The 18,596-nt window shown below is 43.4% G+C and overlaps 1 protein-coding gene across 2 annotated transcripts in view; it reads right to left on the bottom strand.

The window, feature by feature from the left end:
* Positions 1–16,109, bottom strand: part of LOC115146789 (latent-transforming growth factor beta-binding protein 2-like) — a 156,998-nt gene extending 140,889 nt beyond the window's left edge. For both annotated transcript variants that reach the window (XM_065004237.1, XM_065004238.1), the window contains exons 1-2: positions 15,205–16,109; positions 9,004–9,077 (exon numbers count right to left, since the gene is read on the bottom strand). In XM_065004237.1, the coding sequence (XP_064860309.1) occupies positions 9,004–9,077; positions 15,205–15,668 (538 nt within the window). In that variant the 5' untranslated portion in view covers positions 15,669–16,109. The remainder of the gene's footprint in view (positions 1–9,003; positions 9,078–15,204) is intronic.
* Between the last annotated feature and the right edge of the window lie 2,487 nt (positions 16,110–18,596).

The following is an 18,596-nucleotide window of genomic DNA, read 5'->3' as shown; positions in this document are numbered from 1 at the left end:
TTGTGGTCCATAATAACTCATTCTAGCTATGTTGTGGTCCATAATAACTCATTCTAGCTATTTTGTGGTCCATGGTTCCTCATTCTAGCTATTTTGTGGTCCATGGTAACTCATTCTAGCTATGTTGTGGTCCATAAGAACTCATTCTAGCTATTTTGTGGTCCATAATAACTCATTCTAGCTATTTTGTGGTCCATGGTAACTCATTCTAGCTATGTTGTGGTCCATGGTAACACATTCTAGCTATTTTGTGGTCCATAATAACTCATTCTAGCTATTTTGTGGTCCATAATAACTCATTCTAGCTATGTTGTGGTCCATAATAACTCATTCTAGCTATTTTGTGGTCCATGGTTCCTCATTCTAGCTATTTTGTGGTCCATGGTAACTCATTCTAGCTATGTTGTGGTCCATAATAACTCATTCTAGCTATTTTGTGGTCCATAATAACTCATTCTAGCTATGTTGTGGTCCATGGTAACTCATTCTAGCTATGTTGTGGTCCATGGTAACTCATTCTAGCTATGTTGTGGTCCATGGTAACTCATTCTAGCTATTTTGTGGTCCATGGTAACTCATTCTAGCTATGTTGTGGTCCATAATAACTCATTCTAGCTATGTTGTGGTCCATGGTAGCAATTAGAAAAACATATGGCCAGAGGAGGCCCAAAAAGAACCTGATTGCCACCTCCACACAGACAACAACTGGTGAGGAGAAGGCAGGACTCCTGGTTTGGGAAGAGTAATGTAAAGTGTCCAGTGTGTGGGTAATGATAGGGCTGTGTGAGCATGGTGTGTGTATTGATTACAGGATCTGTCTAATGGCCCATAAAGCCATCCAGACTGCCAGGGAGAGTTATGCCCTGAACTGTGAACTGTGCAACCCTCTGCTAATCCGCAGTGTGCCTGTAAAGCAGAGTTGGCCTACACAGCTGTCTGTGTAGCAATTATTTCACCCCTGACTGAACAACGTCACCAGAGAGGCCAGTGGCTTAAAGACAAGCCACATTATTAGGCAGATTTGGTCAACATCCCCTATATACATAAACTGAGTATGCTCTTTCCTTTCAAAGATATTTCAGGCTGAACTCTATGTGTGTGTGATGCTAGATGACAATACATATAAACCACATTTTCCACAGTATATTGGCCTGATATCTCTTTCATACAGCTAATGCATTTAGCAGTGTATGCTCTTCAAACAATTGAATGGAACATAAAAATCTTTCCCCCCAACAAAACCTCATACAGGTGACTTGGCTGAGAAGCAGATATGGTTTTGATAAGGATGAGCAACTGGCCCACAGACATGGAGGCAAAGGAACACTGTCAGATTCAATGATAGGCTCGAATATGCACTGGTTGGATGCAAAGACAGACTTCACGCTAAAACATATTTTGAGCTGTAGCAATGCATGCCTAGCCTCTGGAGCACAATCATCTATTTAGTAGGAAGAAAGCACCACTAATACAAGCCAAAACATTTTTGAATCTATAATACCCAACATGATTGTGAAGGTCTTTATGTGAAGGTAGTCTTTACAAAACGCTCACACATGTATGTCCTTGATACTTTACCAGCTGGTGGACACATGTTGATGTGAGAGGAACATATATTAAAAGTGGACTCTGTTTCACACCGCGGCTTTATGACAGGTCCCCAATGGCAGCTTCATGACAGGTCCCCAATGACAGCTTCATGACAGGTCCCCAATGAGAGATCCAGACAGGTATGTGGTTTCAGTAGGATGGTTGTAAACCACTGGGGCTCAGTGTTGTAAGAGAAGACACTGTGGGAGAGCACGGACAACATGTACACTACAGCCAGCCGTCTATTTGACAACACGGACCGAAAGAACTCAAATCAGTAAAACAAATTACTCTTAGAAGAACTGACAGGTAAATGAACACAATTTCACATATATTATATTCATCTGTGAAATGTGACTATTTTCCCCAATTAAACAGTTTTCAACCCCACGACTCATACATACAGCATATGTACATAGGCATATGTTATGTTATGAGGTAACTACAAAGTATGTAATTCTGAGCGTGGGCAGCACAGCACAGCCTGACGCAAAATATACATCATTCCCAACGGTGTCTCCAAATCTAAGTGCACTGGAAGGCTTTAATCTAGCCCCAACAGCAGTGAGGATATGATGGAATTAAAGAAACATTCCACGTGAGAATTGTATGTTTGGAAAGAGGGAGAGAAATAGCAAGGAATGGGTGAATGAAAGAGACCGAGGCAGACTTTCTGCTTGAAGAGTTATTTTAGGGTTGGATGGGGCCCTGAGCAGCACAGCAGGCCAAAGAAAGCTGGAAGGAAAATCAAAAAGAACCTCCTTTCTACTGCATTTCACTCTGTCAATCACCGGCTACTTAAGAGGCTGAGAACAACGTTATTTATTTTCTTGAATGATGCACCTTTCATCTGCCCTCTCAAAGACAGCTAAGGATTTAAATCAAGAGGCAATGCTATGCCTTTCATGGTGGGGCCATTCTTTCATGGCTGATGATACTTGTTGAATGATGAAATAATTCAATACATACCATGCACTATTTTGTCTTTACTATAGTAGGTACAGTAAGTATGACTGCAGAAATAGCTTACTGGATCGATAAGTCTTTGTGCCATGACACTGGATAAACTCAGTGTGCTGGGGTGAGACGGTCAGGAGGACACAGATGCACGGTGGGGACTCTCTCTCCTGTGAAAGGCATTCTGCATTCTGTCCTAAATTGTGGGGAGGAGAAGCCATTGCAAACCCAATGACACTGATGCATAGTGACCCGGGCGGTGTGGATGCCAAGGGCTAGCCCTGTCTCTATGGCCGGTGGACACGTGCCACACTCAGTATGTAAACACCTGTTGGTCAGGATTTAAATGGCAACTTTGATAGGAATAGAGGAATAGGAATAAACCTCCTAACCAACCAAAACTAAACACTACTAATAGATGAGAGCTGAATGCTCAGATCAACTTTGTGTAATACTGTAGCCCAGATCATGTTCACTGTGTGATAACTGCTGTGAATCTTACTTTCAATACCACAGGTCCATAGATTAGAGTGAGATATCTAAGTGAAGCATGAGTAGAACAGGAGAGAGTCTATTTCTATCTACTGAATTATAAATACTGGATTCCAATTCTGGTACGGTTGTGACAACAAATCAGAAAGATAAATGTCCTTCCATCTAACAAGGTGACCTTTTCTTTCTACCTCATTTGATTTCATTTGGAGGGTTTGCTATTTTGGAAACAGGTTACTGTGGCTGTTTACGATACAAAGCAAAGGAATTCCACTAATCCGATGTTCAGCCTCTCTTTTTCTGGCAATAATTGTTTATCAAGATGGACTGCATTCCCACTGCTTACCATTCCTGGTTCATTTCATGAATTACTGGTTTGCTGGTGAAGTATTTATTCATGATTTGATTTAAAACTGTGAATTGTGATTGTAAATTAATATTGGCCACTGACTAAGTTCATTTCTAAACCCGGTTCTGGCAAAAGGAGGAACCTGCACTTATTTTTTATCATGCAAAAATGTGTGGAGCAGTATTAGGGCTTTACAGAAAAACTTGCTCTCTGGGACTGAGGCTTCTTTTTGTAAAGAGAACAGAGGATGACCCCCAAACCAGATGCACCATTTCGGTCTTGTGGGGTGTAGCTAGGCTAAATGATGATTGTAAATAAATATGAATATAAATTGGACATTTTTCTATGGCCATTGGCCACAGTTACATCTCGCATCACTTTATGGCCTTTGTCAATCCAAGCAGAAAAACCCAAAGAGCTATATGTCTTATGAAAGCTATCAACTGGATCAGACCACGGTCACATCTGACCATGTAGACAACAGCGTCAAACATGAACTTCAAAGCCTGATTAGAATGTATACTGAACTAAAATATAAATACCACATGGAACATCTTCAAAGATTTTACTGAGTTACAGTTCATATAAGGAAATCAGTCAATTGAAATAAATTCATTAGGCCCTAATATATGGATTTCACATGACTGGGCAGGGATGCAGCCATGATAATTGGCAGCCAGGCCCTGCCAATCCCCCCCCCAGACGATCCCACATGTGAAGAAGCTGAAGGACCAGGGCTCAGGACACGTGGTCTACGGTTGTGAGGCCTGTTGGACGTACTGCCAAATTCTCTAAAACGACGTTGGAGGCAGCTTATGGTAGAGAAATAAACAATCAACATTCCACATTTTGTTACGTTACAGCCTTATTCTAAAATTGATTAAATCGTTCTACACACAATACATCATGATGACAAAGCAAAAACAAGTTTTTTGACATTTTTGCAAATGTATAAAAAACAATTAACGGGAAATATCACATTTACATAAGTATTCAGACCCTTTATTCAGTACCTTGTTGAAGCACCTTTGGCAGCGATTACAGCATCGAGTCTTCTTGGGTATGACGCTACAAGCTGGCACACCTGTATTTGGCACATCTCCCATTCTTCTCTGCAGATCCTCTCAAGCTCTGTTAGGTTTGATGGGGAGCGTCGCTGCACAGCTATTTAAATGTCTCTCCAGAGATGATCGGGTTCAAGTCCGGGCTCTGATTGGCCACTTAAGGACATTCAGAGACTTGTACCTAAACCACTACTGAGTTGTCTTGGCTGTTTGCTTAGGATCGTTGTCCTTTTCTAAGTTTAACCTTTGCCCCAGTCTGAGCCCCTGAGTGCTCTGGAGCAGGTTTTCATCAAGGGTCTCTCTGTACTTTGCGCCGTTCATCTTTCCCTTGATCCTGACTGGTCTCCCAGTCCCTGCCACTGAAAAACATCCCCACAGCATGATACTGCCCCCACCATGCTTCACCGTAGGGATGGTGCCAGGTTTCCTCCAGATGTGACATTTGGCATTCCGGCTAAAGAGTTCAATCTTGGTTTCATCAGACAAGAGAATCTTGTTTTTCATGGTCTGAAAGTCTTTTAGGTGCCTTTTGGCTAGCTCCAAGTGGACTGCCATGTGCCTTTTACTGAGGAGTGGCTTCCGTCTGGTCACCCTAAGGCCTGATTGGTGGAGCGCTGCAGAGATGGTTGTCCTTCTGGAAGGTTCTCCCATCTCCACAGAGGAACTCTGGAGCTTTGTCAGAGTGACCATTGGGTTCTTGGTCACTTCCCTGACCAAGGCCCTTCTCCCCCTGATTGCTCAGTTTAGCCGGACACCCAGCTCTAGGAAGAGTCTTGGTGGTTCCAAACTTCTTACACTTCAAAGCTGCAGATGTTTTTTGGTACCCTTCCCCAGATCTGTGACTCGACACAATCCTGTCTCGGAGCTCTAAGGGCAATTCCTTCGACCTCATGGCTTGGTTTTTGCTCTGACATGCACTGTCAACTGTGGGACCTTATAAAGACAGGTGTGTGCCTTTCCAAATCATGTCCAATCAATTGAATTTACCACAGGTGGACTCCAATCAAGTTATAAAAACATCTCAAGGATGATCAATGGAAACAGGATACACCTGAGCACAATTTCGAGTCCCATAGCAAAGGGTCTGAATACTTATGTAGAGAAAATATTTTTGTTTTTTATTCTTAATAAATGTGCAAAAATGACTAAAAACGTGTTTTCGCTTTGTCATTATGGGGTATTGTGTGCAGATCCTCATTATCCTTCAACAATTTTAGAATAAGGCTGTAACATAACAAAATGTGGAAAAAGTCAAGCAGTCTGCCAAATACATTTAAATTCAGTTTTTCACAATTCCTGACATTTAATCAAAGTAAAAATCCCCTGTCTTAGGTCAGTTAGGATCACCATTTCATTTTAAGAATGTGAAATGTCAGAATAATAGTGGAGAGAATGATTTATTTCAGCTTTATTTCTTTCATCACATTCCCAGTGGGTCAGAAGTTTACATACACTCAATTAGTATTTGGTAGCATTGCCTTTAAATTGTTTAACTTGGGTCAAACGTTTCGGGTAGCCTTCCACAAGCTTCTAACAATAAGTTGGGTGAATTTGGGCCCATTCCTCCTGACAGAGTTGGTGTAACTGAGTCAGGTTTGTAGGCCTCCTTGCTCGCATACACTTTTTCGGTTCTGCCCACAAATTTTCTATAGGATTGAGGTCAATGCTTTGTGATGGCCACTCTATTACCCTGACTTTGTTGTCCACAACTTTGTTTCACCTGTGTGTATTTTAGTTTAATTAGCGTCCTTATATATAGTAGGTTGTCCCGCCCTTGTTTTGTGCGGGATTGTTTTTGTTATCCTGTTATATGGTGGTTTTTCGTGTGTTTTATTCTCCGGACTATTTGGTCCTGTGTTAGGGCTGGGTATTTTATTCGCCCTGTGTGTTGGCGTGACCATTGTTTGTGCGCCGGAGAATAAACTGACAAATAACTGAAACCTGCTCTCTGCGCCTGATTCCACCCACCTTAGTAATTCGTGGCACTCTACACCTAACGCGATCACGACACGTAGGCTAAAATATCAAAACAAACTCTGAACCAATTACATTAATTAGGGGACAGGTCGAAAAGCATTAAACATGTATGGCAATTTAGCTAGTTAGCATGCACTTGCTAGCTAATTGCTAGCTAACTTTCATAGTATTACCACGACAACCGGCAAAACAGTTCGTCTTTCAATCACCCACGTGGGTATAACCAATGAGGAGATGGCACGTGGGTACCTGCTTCTATAAACCAATGAGGAGATGGGAGAGGCAGGACTTTCAGCGTGATCTGCATCAGAAATAGAACTGACTTCTATTTTAGCCCTTGGCAACGCAGATGCTCGTTGACGCACGTGAGCAGTGGGGGTGCAATAATTGAATAATACAGATTCCTACATTTATTTTGCATCGCTCGCGCACCCGACGCGAGCAGTGTAGTCAGGGTATAAGTGTATGTAAACTTCAGACTTCAACTGTATTATTCTTTGTTGCACTGACTCTCTTGCACAGGCTCCATGTACACTCACTGGACTCTAACCACACACACACTGACACACACACACACGCATATTGACACCACACACATTCATTCACATTCCTTCACACTCTTCACACAAGTGTATGTAAACTTCCGACTTCAACTGTACATTACCAAATTTTGCGTGAGAGAGATTTGTGTATGTGTGGGGGGACACACAGAAACCCAGACCTTTTATAAACATAACATTTAAAAATCCTAGGGCCTCCCGGGTGGCGCAGTGGTTAAGGGTGCTGAACTGCAGGACGCATGACTTTCAACCTTCGTCTCTCCCGAGCCCGTACGGGAGTTGTAGCGATGAGACAAGATAGTAGCTACTAAATAATTGGATACCACGAAATTGGGGAGAAAAAGGGGTTAAATTAAAAATAAATAAATAAATTAAAAATAAAAATAAAAATCCTTGTCGGCATTCTAACTGGACAACTAACAAGCTAACTCCTGCCATGTACAGTGTTTGCTGTGACTTCAACCTGATTCAACAAGCATGTATTGTTGAGAAACCACAACAAGACACCAAAGTCACAGTCCCAAATCCGCTTTCCCAGGTGAAACTTACCACTTCAAATTCTTCACATAGAATTTTCTCGACGTGGCTCAGTGAGGATATGTTTTTACTTATGGCCCAGTTGACATCCTTTTCTTTCCCCCAGGGTTAGTTCAAATGTTTTCTCATGCGGCCGCCCCCAACTACTGCTGCCCTGTTAGGGTCTGCAGTAACACACTCCGAGAATGTGATAGTTAATGAGGGGTTTCCACCACCACGGAGGAGGTTCTCCATTAAGGGGGGTCCTTGTGTTAGCACCAGGCCAGGGCCCTTCCCGGGGTCATGGTGTGGGGTTAACTACACAGCTGATAGTACCCTACCCTCCAGCCACACCTGGTTGAGGGCCAAACTACTAACAGATACCAGATGGTAGTGGGATGGAGACCTTCTTAGATGGTCTACAGTACTGTGTTTAACATGAATGGTTTAGAAGGGACATGTTACTTTCTAGCAGGTGAATCTGCTTCAACCTAAGTAATTGACACCTCTGTAAGTGTGCCTTCAGCTGGCTTGAGAAAAAGAGGCAGAACCAGAGGTGGGAGGGAGAGAGATAATGAGGAGGCTGGCTAATGAGCTTGCTTTGCAATCGGATGAGGTTGACTTTATTGACTGAGTTGATAGGCAAACAACATCAGCTTCTGTAGCATGGGACAGTGTATGTGTGTGTGTGTGTGTGTACTGCTGTCTAGTCTTTGTGGGAACTGTTTCAGCCTAGAAATGCAGGTTGTGAGGGTTTCACATTCTGTGCTTGTAAAGCTTAAAGATAACTCTTTATTAAACAGCTTCTCCTATAAATCCTGATATTTCAGTCTGCAACATGATGACAGACACAAATAAAAGGAAAAACATTCTCAAAATGTTTTGGTAGGCTGTAGAATAATATTTGCAACCAGGAGCTGGTTTGCAGGTCACAATCCTCCCTCAACAAAAGAGATTCTTTAAGGCTGCTGCCCCTACTAGGAAGCATACAGAGCACTTAACAACCCACAGAACAGTAAAAAGGCAGATGTCAAGAATGTTACAATGAAAAGCGTGGTAACACTTGTAAGCTGTTAAAATTCTGCCGAAATTGTGTTTTAAAAAGTGGGCAATTATTCACTCCCTCCCAGTATCTGCCATTGACTTTTATGCGGCAGTTAAGATCCAATATTTCTGTGGTAAAAATAGTGCAGTTACACCCTAAATGAAGCCCTTGCGTCCAACAGAGTGAGCCAAATGCTAAACACTGGTAATTTACATGATACAACTCTACATGCAAATCCACATGAATAACATGACCATGGAGGGAATATTGACACACTCGTAATACCATCTGACACTATATTCTTACACATTTCGTAGGCATTGGATTTGGTGTGTTTCATACCCAGGGCCAAGCCTGAGAATGAGCAGTTAACAACTTGAGACGTGATTGAGAGAGATGGTCAAGAGACAGTCATGAATGATTGTTTACCTAAGGGCAGATATGAATACTTACGCTTTATGCAGCGGTTGGTCCCAGAAGCCACAGCCCATCCAGAGCAGCACTGGTGACCTCCACATACATTAGGCCTGCAGAGAGAGAGACAGAAATGGGATATGTAATATATACTGTACGTAATGTTTAAAATGGACTGGCATGCAGGAAATACAGCACCCCACAATTCATAATTCATAAGGGGAATAATGGTTTGAGTGTTCATGGTCTCAAACCTTAACATTCCTATCTGAGATTTAATTCTGACCCCACTATAGTTCCACATCCCTTAATGTGGTTGGCCTATTGAAGGAGCACCTTAGAGATTCGAACATAATTACATTTGAAGCAATAACATTTTCAGGCAAAGCATGAAACTCGATCTGTGAGTGTAGAGCCACACACCACTCTCTCTGTGTTGCATGGAGTCTAGAGTGAAAACAAATACATGGCTATCTGAGCCTAGGAGGGAAGAGGAGAAACAGGAAAAGCAGCCAGGCTGCGCATTACATAAATCTCCAGGCAAACTGTAATAACTGGATTCTTTACATACTTTAATCAGTAAGAACAGCACTGGCCAATTTTTACAGGGAAATACATGAAAAGCCACCACACCACAAGAGCAACTCCGGGGCAAATTCAAACCTAAAACAATAGTGCTTGTATAAATCGACCTCCCATCATCTTGCCACAAGATATTAATGGCAGTTTGTTGAGCGATTGTATGACTTATGCAGATGCGGTACGATATCTAGGCTGAGTCAGGAGATGACTAGTAAACTGTTAGTGTAAACACAGGGATACAGTAGAACTGTCTGCCTCCTGTTAACATCACCTGGTCAGACAGCTGTTGTTTTTCTAGTTTGAGACTTCTTTAGATTGTGGATGGATGGATGGATGACTCTCTGTGTAGACAAACACTGGAAGGAGACCAATTACTCTGATGCACATTTAATGATGAACTGACCACATTCACAAACATGCATCAAGTCAACTGTTCTCTTTTGACAATTAATACACATCTGACCAATCAGATTTTAGCAAAGTAGTTGCTAGGAAGGTAATTAATTACCTTTACCTTTTCAAGAACTACACAATACTTAGAAAACAATACCTCCCATAAAATAGTCCTACATTTTTATAAAGATATATTATGAATATGAACCACACAAAACAGACCAGGTCTGTGGGGATGTTGATGCTTATATGCAGGGTTCTACGCTGACCTTTTTTAGAAGGAGCACATGTGTGCCTAAGTTGAAAAATGTAGGCACAATCAAAGAAATGTAGGAGCACAAGAAAAAATATTTGAGGTATTAAAGCTAGAATCCTTCATTTTTATAGGTGCACCGGTGCGCCTACGTTCAAATTCCAGGGTGCACAGCGAAATATTTAGGCACATATGTGAATAAAATGGTCGCACTGTAGAGCCCTGATATGGATGGATCATTCCTGAAAGCCTCATGGAGAGTACACTAGCATGGTAAAAGAATTCCAAGCTCTTCATAGCGAAACCATTCATAAAAGCTATATAAATATCAATGATGTCACATTTGCACTCGTCATGACCCATTTCATGCAGCCAGGCTGAGCAGTTTTCTGAGCTGGAGCAGTCAGCGGTCTTCCTGACAGACTTTGCTGGAGAGGACATGACAGGTACACCGTATGAAACTGCATCTCCCCGAGGGCTCACCAGAAACCAGATGGTGAGTAAGGAGAGAGTGGGAATTCCAAGAGGAAATGTGTCATGCAGACACACGCTCTCTAACGACCAGCAGAGGATTCATTTCAAGCTAATGAATCAGAAAGAGGTGAAAAAAATGTGAATTACCACGGGGTAATGCCTCTGAAGATTTATGGCACCTTAACTGTTACACCCCCTTAAACTCACAGTGCCCTATTTAATCAAACTAGTAACTAGGTTTCTGGATAAACAAATAATAACACTCTTTCTGTCAGGGGAGCAACTTTGGTTTTAGAAGTGGGGGGGGACGTAATATTATTATTTATTTTTTATCCAGTGTGATAAACACTCCAAAAAGCCTACCCAATCACTCGGAGGCGTTCGCATGGTCCTAAAGCACACCGGTGCATCGTTTTGTATCACATTCAAATGATAAAACCGGGGGGGACAAAATTGCAATTTCAGAATGTGGGAGGGACATGCCCCCTTCCCCAGTGAAAGTTGCGCCCCTGCTGTTTGTGCAGTGAAAAAGCATGTTGACAGCCACATGGATTGGAATTGATTTTGTATTCACATTTTGTAACATTGGCTTGTTGAGTACATGAATTCAAACGTGCATTCTTAAAGCACAATAAATAAGATGTTTTTGGTTACAGTACCGAGTATGATGGAATCAAGCCCATAGTGTTGTGTGGACGTAAGTGCTTCATGCTCTGCTTTCAGTTACAGTAATAAAGACATTGGTGCTGAACACACTGGTGCTTGAGTGTCTCTAAATCTCCCTGTGAAAGGCTATGGGAACCATAGACCAATGTATGTGTTGCGTTTGCTTTTCTGGAACCAAGCAACAAAGCCTACCTGAGCAAGATATCAAAAGCAGAACGGGGGTTGAAATCAGGGCACTCAATGTCAGACATTGAGTCTGCTAGGCATTCCTCACCATGCCTATACACTGTATGTGCTTTCATCCCCCAATTAGAATGGATCCTCATATTGCTAATAAAGTGTCCCTCAGAAATTGGCCATGTACTGTATTTAACCTGATTCCTATAGGGCTCGGTGAGCGGCCCTGTAAAGACATACTCAAACAAGAATATTCCATTTAACATTCAGGTAATGTCTGTAACCCAAGGTGAACTTTTAACGTCCATTCTGATTATAATGTAAACACCTCTTTCCTTTGTCTTGTGGAACAAGCAGGGTTGGCTGCACGAGGGTTCATTTAGCAAAAATAAATAGGTTTTAATGGACAAAACCGACGGTGGTTCTGTTTGGCCAATGGCACAACATATTAATTTATGGTTAGAACAGAATCGCCGTCATAATCATTGGCCTGTACAGAGAATTAAGTCAAAAGTCCAAATCCCCATCTCCATCCATGGCTTAAGAAAGGGCCGATTTAGCAAGCTAGCTACTGCAGGACATAAACACAAGCTAGCTACTGCAGGACATCAACACAAGCTAGCTACTGCAGGACATAAACACAAGCTAGCTACTGCAGGACAGAAACACAAGCTAGCTACTGCAGGACATAAACACAAGCTAGCTACTGCAGGACAGAAACACAAGCTAGCTACTGCAGGACATAAACACAAGCTAGCTACTGCAGGACAGAAACACAAGCTAGCTACTGCAGGACATCAACACAAGCTAGCTACTGCAGGACATAAACATAAGCAGCACAGAAACAGACACGTTTTTCTGAAAATGACATTTTGCTTAGGAAGTGATTTGATTGGTGTGAAGCCAAATCCAAACTGGCCTCCCTTGGGGGAAGTTTTGATGCACCAGGGCAACCCACAGTTGAGCTCAGCTTAACGCTGATTGGCTAATACTTTTAGAAAAAACCAAGGGAGGCTAAATGCTTGCTGGTATCAATCAATCAAATGCTACGGCGACAATATGTTACCCTCTTTTGGTCCAGACAGCATCAGATACATGGGCTACACATACTGAGACAAAGGGGAGCTGTTTCCCTAGCTCGGATGATATCTCAGGTGAGATTCAGCGACTTGCGAATCGACTGAAAATTATGAAAACACAGAGAGAGACACAAGAGAAATTACACTGAACAAAAATATAAACACAACATGTAAAGTGTTGGTTCCATGTTTCATGAGCTGAAATAAAAGATCCCAGAAATGTTCAATATGCACAAAAAGCTTATTTCTCTCAAATGTTGTGCACAAATTTGATTACATCCCTGTTAGTGGGCATTTTTCCTTTGCCAAGATAATTCATCCACCTGACAGATGTGGCATATCAAGAAGCTGATTAAACAGCATGATCATTACACAGGTGCACCTTGGGCTGGGGTTGATAAAAATACACTGCAGTTTTGTCACACAACACAATACCACAGATGTCTCAAGTTTTGAGGGAGTGTGCAATTGGCATGCTGACTGCAGGAATGTCCACCAGAGCTGTTGCCAGAGAATTTAATGTTAATTTATCTACCATAAGCCACCTCCAACATTGTTTTAGAGAATTTGGCAGTACGTCCAACCGGCCTCACAACCGCAGACCATGTGTATGGCATTGTGTGGGTGAGCAGTTTGCTGATGCCAATGTTATGAACAGAGTGGCGGTGGGGTTATGGTATGGGCAGGCATTAGCTACAATGAACACAATTGCATTTTTTCGATGGCAGTTTGAATGCACAGATACCATGACGGGATCCTGAGGCCTATTGTCGTGCCATTCATCCGCCGCCATCACCTCATGTTTCAGAATGATCATGCACGACCCCATGTCGCAAGGATCTGTGCACAATTCCTGGAAACTGAAAATGTACCAATTCTTCCATGGCCTGCATACTGTGCTCACCAGACAAGTCACACATTGAGCATGTTTGGGATGCTCTGGATTGACGTGTACGACAGTGTGTTCCACTTTCCGCCAATATCAAGCAACTTATCACAGCCATTGAAGAGGAGTGGGACAACATTCCACAGGACACAATCAACAGCCTGATCAACTCTATGTGAAGGAGATGTGATTGCGCTGCATGAGGCAAATGGTGGTCACACCAGACACTGAATGGTTTTCTGATCCAAGCCCCTACCTTTTTTTAAAGGTATCTGTGAGCAACAGATGCATATCTGTATTCCCAGTCATGTGAAATCCATAGATTAGGACCTAATTCATTTATTTCAATTGACTAATTTCCTTATATGAACTGTAACTCAGTAAATTCTTTGAATCGTTGCATGTTGCATTTATATTTTTCTTCAGTACATAGAGTGTTTCATTAATTAGATTAGACTAGAGCAATATACAGTAGAGGTGGGTAAAATCACTGGGGAAGCCAAGCCAGAAAAAAACGCCATATTACAACCTATGTGTCGTGATAATTGCATTACTTGCTCTATAACCTGTTTATTCATATGCCTTGCGACCGTGATATATAGGCCTAAGGCCGGGTCCAAATCCCTATCTCCATCCATGGCTAATTTAGGAAAAGGCCAATTCTAGCTAGCTAGCTAGCCACCGGAGGCCAACAAACACAACGAGATGCACAAAGAGTTTCTGTTAAAACGTATGCTCTCGGTGCGATGTGATTGAAGTGAAGCCAAATACAAACTGGCTTCCCTTGACACTTTTGTTTTGGTGCTCCAGGGCCATTCAGAGTTGAGCTCACTCAGTTTAGCTCAACATTGATTGGCTATTATTTTATACAAAAAAATGATCAAGGGAGGCCAAATGCTCACTGGCTTCCCTTGCACTCAATGCTAGAGGCGCAACAATGTCATACTCTTTTAGACCAGACAGCATCAGATAGATGGCCTACACATACAGAGACAAAGGGGAAGCCTGGCTTCCCTTGGCATCCATGAATACACACCACTGGCAATATAGCCAATGTTTCCTAGCCTATATGTGTGATATAAGCACCCAGTTTGCAGTTAGCAAGCACACAACTGCATAGGCTACAGATCACTACAGATCACCAACAAGATTCAGCTCCCAGTTGGGGAACCCTGCTCGATGGTATAATACAATCGTTGTTGTGTAGCAGAGTAACAGCAAGCGTATGCCTACCAACTAAGCAAAAGTTTCACTCTAATGGACTTGTGCTTATTCATGACATTCCCCACAAGCCACCAACATCAATCACTGTCTCTGAACACCAATGACAATGATGTAGCCTTGATACAGGTGTTCATAACTACCCTAGGTATACACTCACTGAACCCTATACTCACTTTACAACCCCGGGAAGAGACAGCAGGTATTAAGTACAAAAAACAGGATTTCAATTATTGGTATATGTGTAGGATCTAAATGTCATCACACCATTGCAGGAGACTTGTAGTGTATTTGACTTGTGCATTTGAGGTTTACAAAGGCTTGAGAAGTTTGTCATTTCCACTTTGAAATGTCAGTCTTGATTTTCCCTTACGAAAAATGTGTCAACCCCTAAAGGATTATTTTCCTGCTGTAGCATACTGGCTCAAATTAAGATCCTACATCTGTAGACAAACCCAAACGCACTCCTGCAGGCATTTTTTTACAACCGATAACAAGCCAAATCTTACCCTGCAAGGCGCCTGGTGTGCGTGGAGCTGGGTTTGTTGCTCTGTCTGTAAATTATTCGGGGTCTGTACTGTGATGAGTGGTGGGTGCCGAGCTGTCTTGCGGCTCTACGCGCAGCATCTTGTGCAACGGTGGAATCGTCCGCCCGGTGGGAAGCTTCTGTAATGGGAGCTGGAACTGGTTTAATTACCGTCGCGTGCCTGTTATCTCGTTGATATAATGAGCTCACAGGAGCCCCGCGACCGGAGTGCGATACATTGTGAGAGGACCTGTGCGAGCTTTCTCTGGATGGTCTGGCGGGGTCAGCGTCGTTCGCTCCCCCTGCGGAGTGACCTTGCCCCCTAGCTCGCGCCCGGAGCTGATCCCACATCTCCTGTCCACCACCTGTTGAGTCCTTCCGACAGTCGCACATTCGTACAACTGCAATGGTTAAAACCACTAAAACTGCAATCCACAACCGGTTCATATTTTTGTCAAAAAATAAATTGCTGCTGCGTGTACCTTGGTGACTTATCAAGATTCCGTTTTTTCGATAGCCACGCGCAATATCAAGTGGTTAAATTGAGGCGAACAGAATGATTTAGCAGCAATGTAGTCCTATTCTTTCCCAAGCATGCAAAATGCTCCTCATAATGTCCAGGTAAGCATTGGGCAGAATGGATATCAATATCTTAAATATACGTATATCAATTCGCAGGTTTAACATAAGCTCATAAAATCGAAATCTAAAGCTTCCCTGTACTTACAAAAACAATCGATTATGAAAATTATGTCAGATACATTTTAATCCATCTGTAATAGTTCATGGGTTTTTTTCGCGCGCGGGCAGCAATGAGATTCCAGGGTTGGAGCCACAGTACTACTCGAAGTGAAAGTTCTCGACTTTGAATGGTGCTCCAATGGATATGACCACCTTCTTGGATCTGAAATCACCGGGAATTTTTGGGAGGCTTTGCATGCATTTTACAAGAAGAAACTCCCCCTTCGTGGTCTTATTGATGCCTACGCTCAGCCCCCCTCGGTCCAAGCGCTCAGCGGCCACACAATTGCTACCAAGTTACAGTATGATATAATATTTCATTGTGTGTTAATAAAACATGCTCTTCTATTCTGCCATTGAATAAAAAGCACGTGTAGCACGCAATTTGGATACCACAGAATGCTACAGCGTTCAGATTTTCGGCGAATTAGACAATTGTTTATTCTGCGAGTCTTTTTTAATGGTCATTCTAATCAAGGCAAATTTAGATTGAGTAGGCTATGCTAGATTAAGTCAATTTGTCATGCATGTATAATATAGAACTTAATAATAAACGGCTAACTATTGAGTGGTAGTAGAACAGCAAGCACTCATTATTGAACATTGACCTAACAATATGATTTTTGTGTCACACAATGTGGGGGATATGGGTAATGCACACATAGTTCAAGCTCAATTTGAGTTCTTGGAAAACTAGAGAAGTTATATAACAAATCCCATTCATCTTCCCCTTTCATCCATGCTGCATCATCAGTTTCCCTGTCCTTGACTGTCTGGAAACAACATTTATTTTCTCCCATAAGATCTTAAACAACCAACAGAGAGTTGGCCGCATCATCCCATTCAAACCACAATGATACACTTATACAGTATGTCTTTCATCTCCTGTCTCCACCATGCCAACACCATTACTGTTGCACACATCTTCCAAAAATCACAAAAGTAAATGGCTAGTTGGGTCAGCATGCATGGTCTGTCCATTTCTTTTCTATCCCACGTAAGTGAAGTAGGTTATGTTTGTATTTCTTTGACCTAGTTTCTTGGGAATTAATGAACAGAAGTTGCTACATGCAAGACAATCATCATAACTTCGCTGTGTGTCTTTCCTCTGAGTAACAGCTGACAGAGGAGCATTGGACCCACCAGGCTCACTCCTGCTCTGCTCAGCTTCTCCCCTTCAGAGTCATGATCATTTCCAACCCAAACTCTAGTGTGTTAGGAGAGGAGAGCAGGGCTGACCAGAGCGGTGTACTGTCCAGTGTGTTAGGAGAGGAGAGCAGGGCTGACCAGGGCTGTGTACTGTCCAGTGTGTTAGGAGAGGAGAGCAGGGCTGACCAGAGCTGTGTACTGTCCAGTGTGTTAGGAGAGGAGAGCAGGGCTGACCAGGGCTGTGTACTGTCCAGTGTGTTAGGAGAGGAGAGAAGGGCTGATCAGAGCTGTGTATTGTCCAGTGTGTTAGGAGAGGAGAGCAGGACTGACCAGGGCTTTGTACTGTCCAGTGTGTTAGGAGAGGAGAGCAGGGCTGACCAGGGCTGTGTACTGTCCAGTGTGTTAGGAGAGGAGAGCAGGGCTGACCAGAGCTGTGTACTGTCCAGTGTGTTAGGAGAGGAGAGCAGGGCTGACCAGGGCTGTGTATTGTCCAGTGTGTTAGGAGAGGAGAGCAGGGCTGACATGGGCTGTGTACTGTCCAGTGTGTTAGGAGAGGAGAGCAGGACTGACCAGAGCTGTGTACTGTCCAGTGTATTAGGAGAGGAGAGCAGGGATGACCAGAGCTGTGTACTGTCCTGTGTGTTAGGAGAGGAGAGCAGGGCTGACCAGGGCTGTGTACTGTCCAGTGTGTTAGGAGACGAGAGCAGGTCTGTGTACTGTCCAGTGTGTTAGGAGAGGAGAGCAGGTCTGTGTACTGTCCAGTGTGTTAGGAGAGGAGAGCAGGGCTGACCAGAGCTGTGTACTGTCCAGTGTGTTAGGAGAGGAGAGCAGGGCTGACATGGGCTGTGTACTGTCCAGTGTGTTAGGAGAGGAGAGCAGGGCTGACCAGAGCTGTGTACTGTCCAGTGTGTTAGGAGAGGAGAGCAGGGCTGACCAGAGCTGTGTACTGTCCAGTGTGTTATGAGACGAGAGCAGGTCTGTGTACTGTCCAGTGTGTTAGGAGAGGAGAGCAGGGCTGACATGGGCTGTGTACTGTCCAGTGTGTTAGGAGAGGAGAGCAGGGCTGACCAGCGCTGTGTACTGTCCAGTGTGTTAGGAGACGAGAGCAGGGCTGACCAGCGCTGTGTACTGTCCAGTGTGTTAGGAGAGGAGAGCAGGGCTGACCAGGGCTGTGTACTGTCCAGTGTGTTAGGAGAGGAGCGCAGGGCTGACCAGGGCTGTGTACTGTCCAGTGTGTTAGGAGAGGAGAGCAGGGATGACCAGAGCTGTGTACTGTCCAGTGTGTTAGGAGAGGAGAACAGGGCTGACCAGAGCTGTGTACTATCCAGTGTGTTAGGAGAGGAGAGCAGGGCTGACCAGAGCTGTGTACTGTCCAGTGTGTTAGGAGAGGAGAGCAGGGCTGACCAGAGCTGTGTACTGTCCAGTGTGTTAGGAGAGGAGAGCAGGGCTGACCAGAGCTGTGTACTGTAGAGCGTGTGCAGGGCT

This window comes from Oncorhynchus nerka, linkage group LG18 (genome assembly GCF_034236695.1).
Source record: "Oncorhynchus nerka isolate Pitt River linkage group LG18, Oner_Uvic_2.0, whole genome shotgun sequence".
Taxonomy (NCBI): domain Eukaryota; kingdom Metazoa; phylum Chordata; class Actinopteri; order Salmoniformes; family Salmonidae; genus Oncorhynchus; species Oncorhynchus nerka.
The sequence above is the reverse complement of the archived record's forward strand: the minus strand, read 5'-3'. Positions and strand labels throughout refer to the sequence as shown.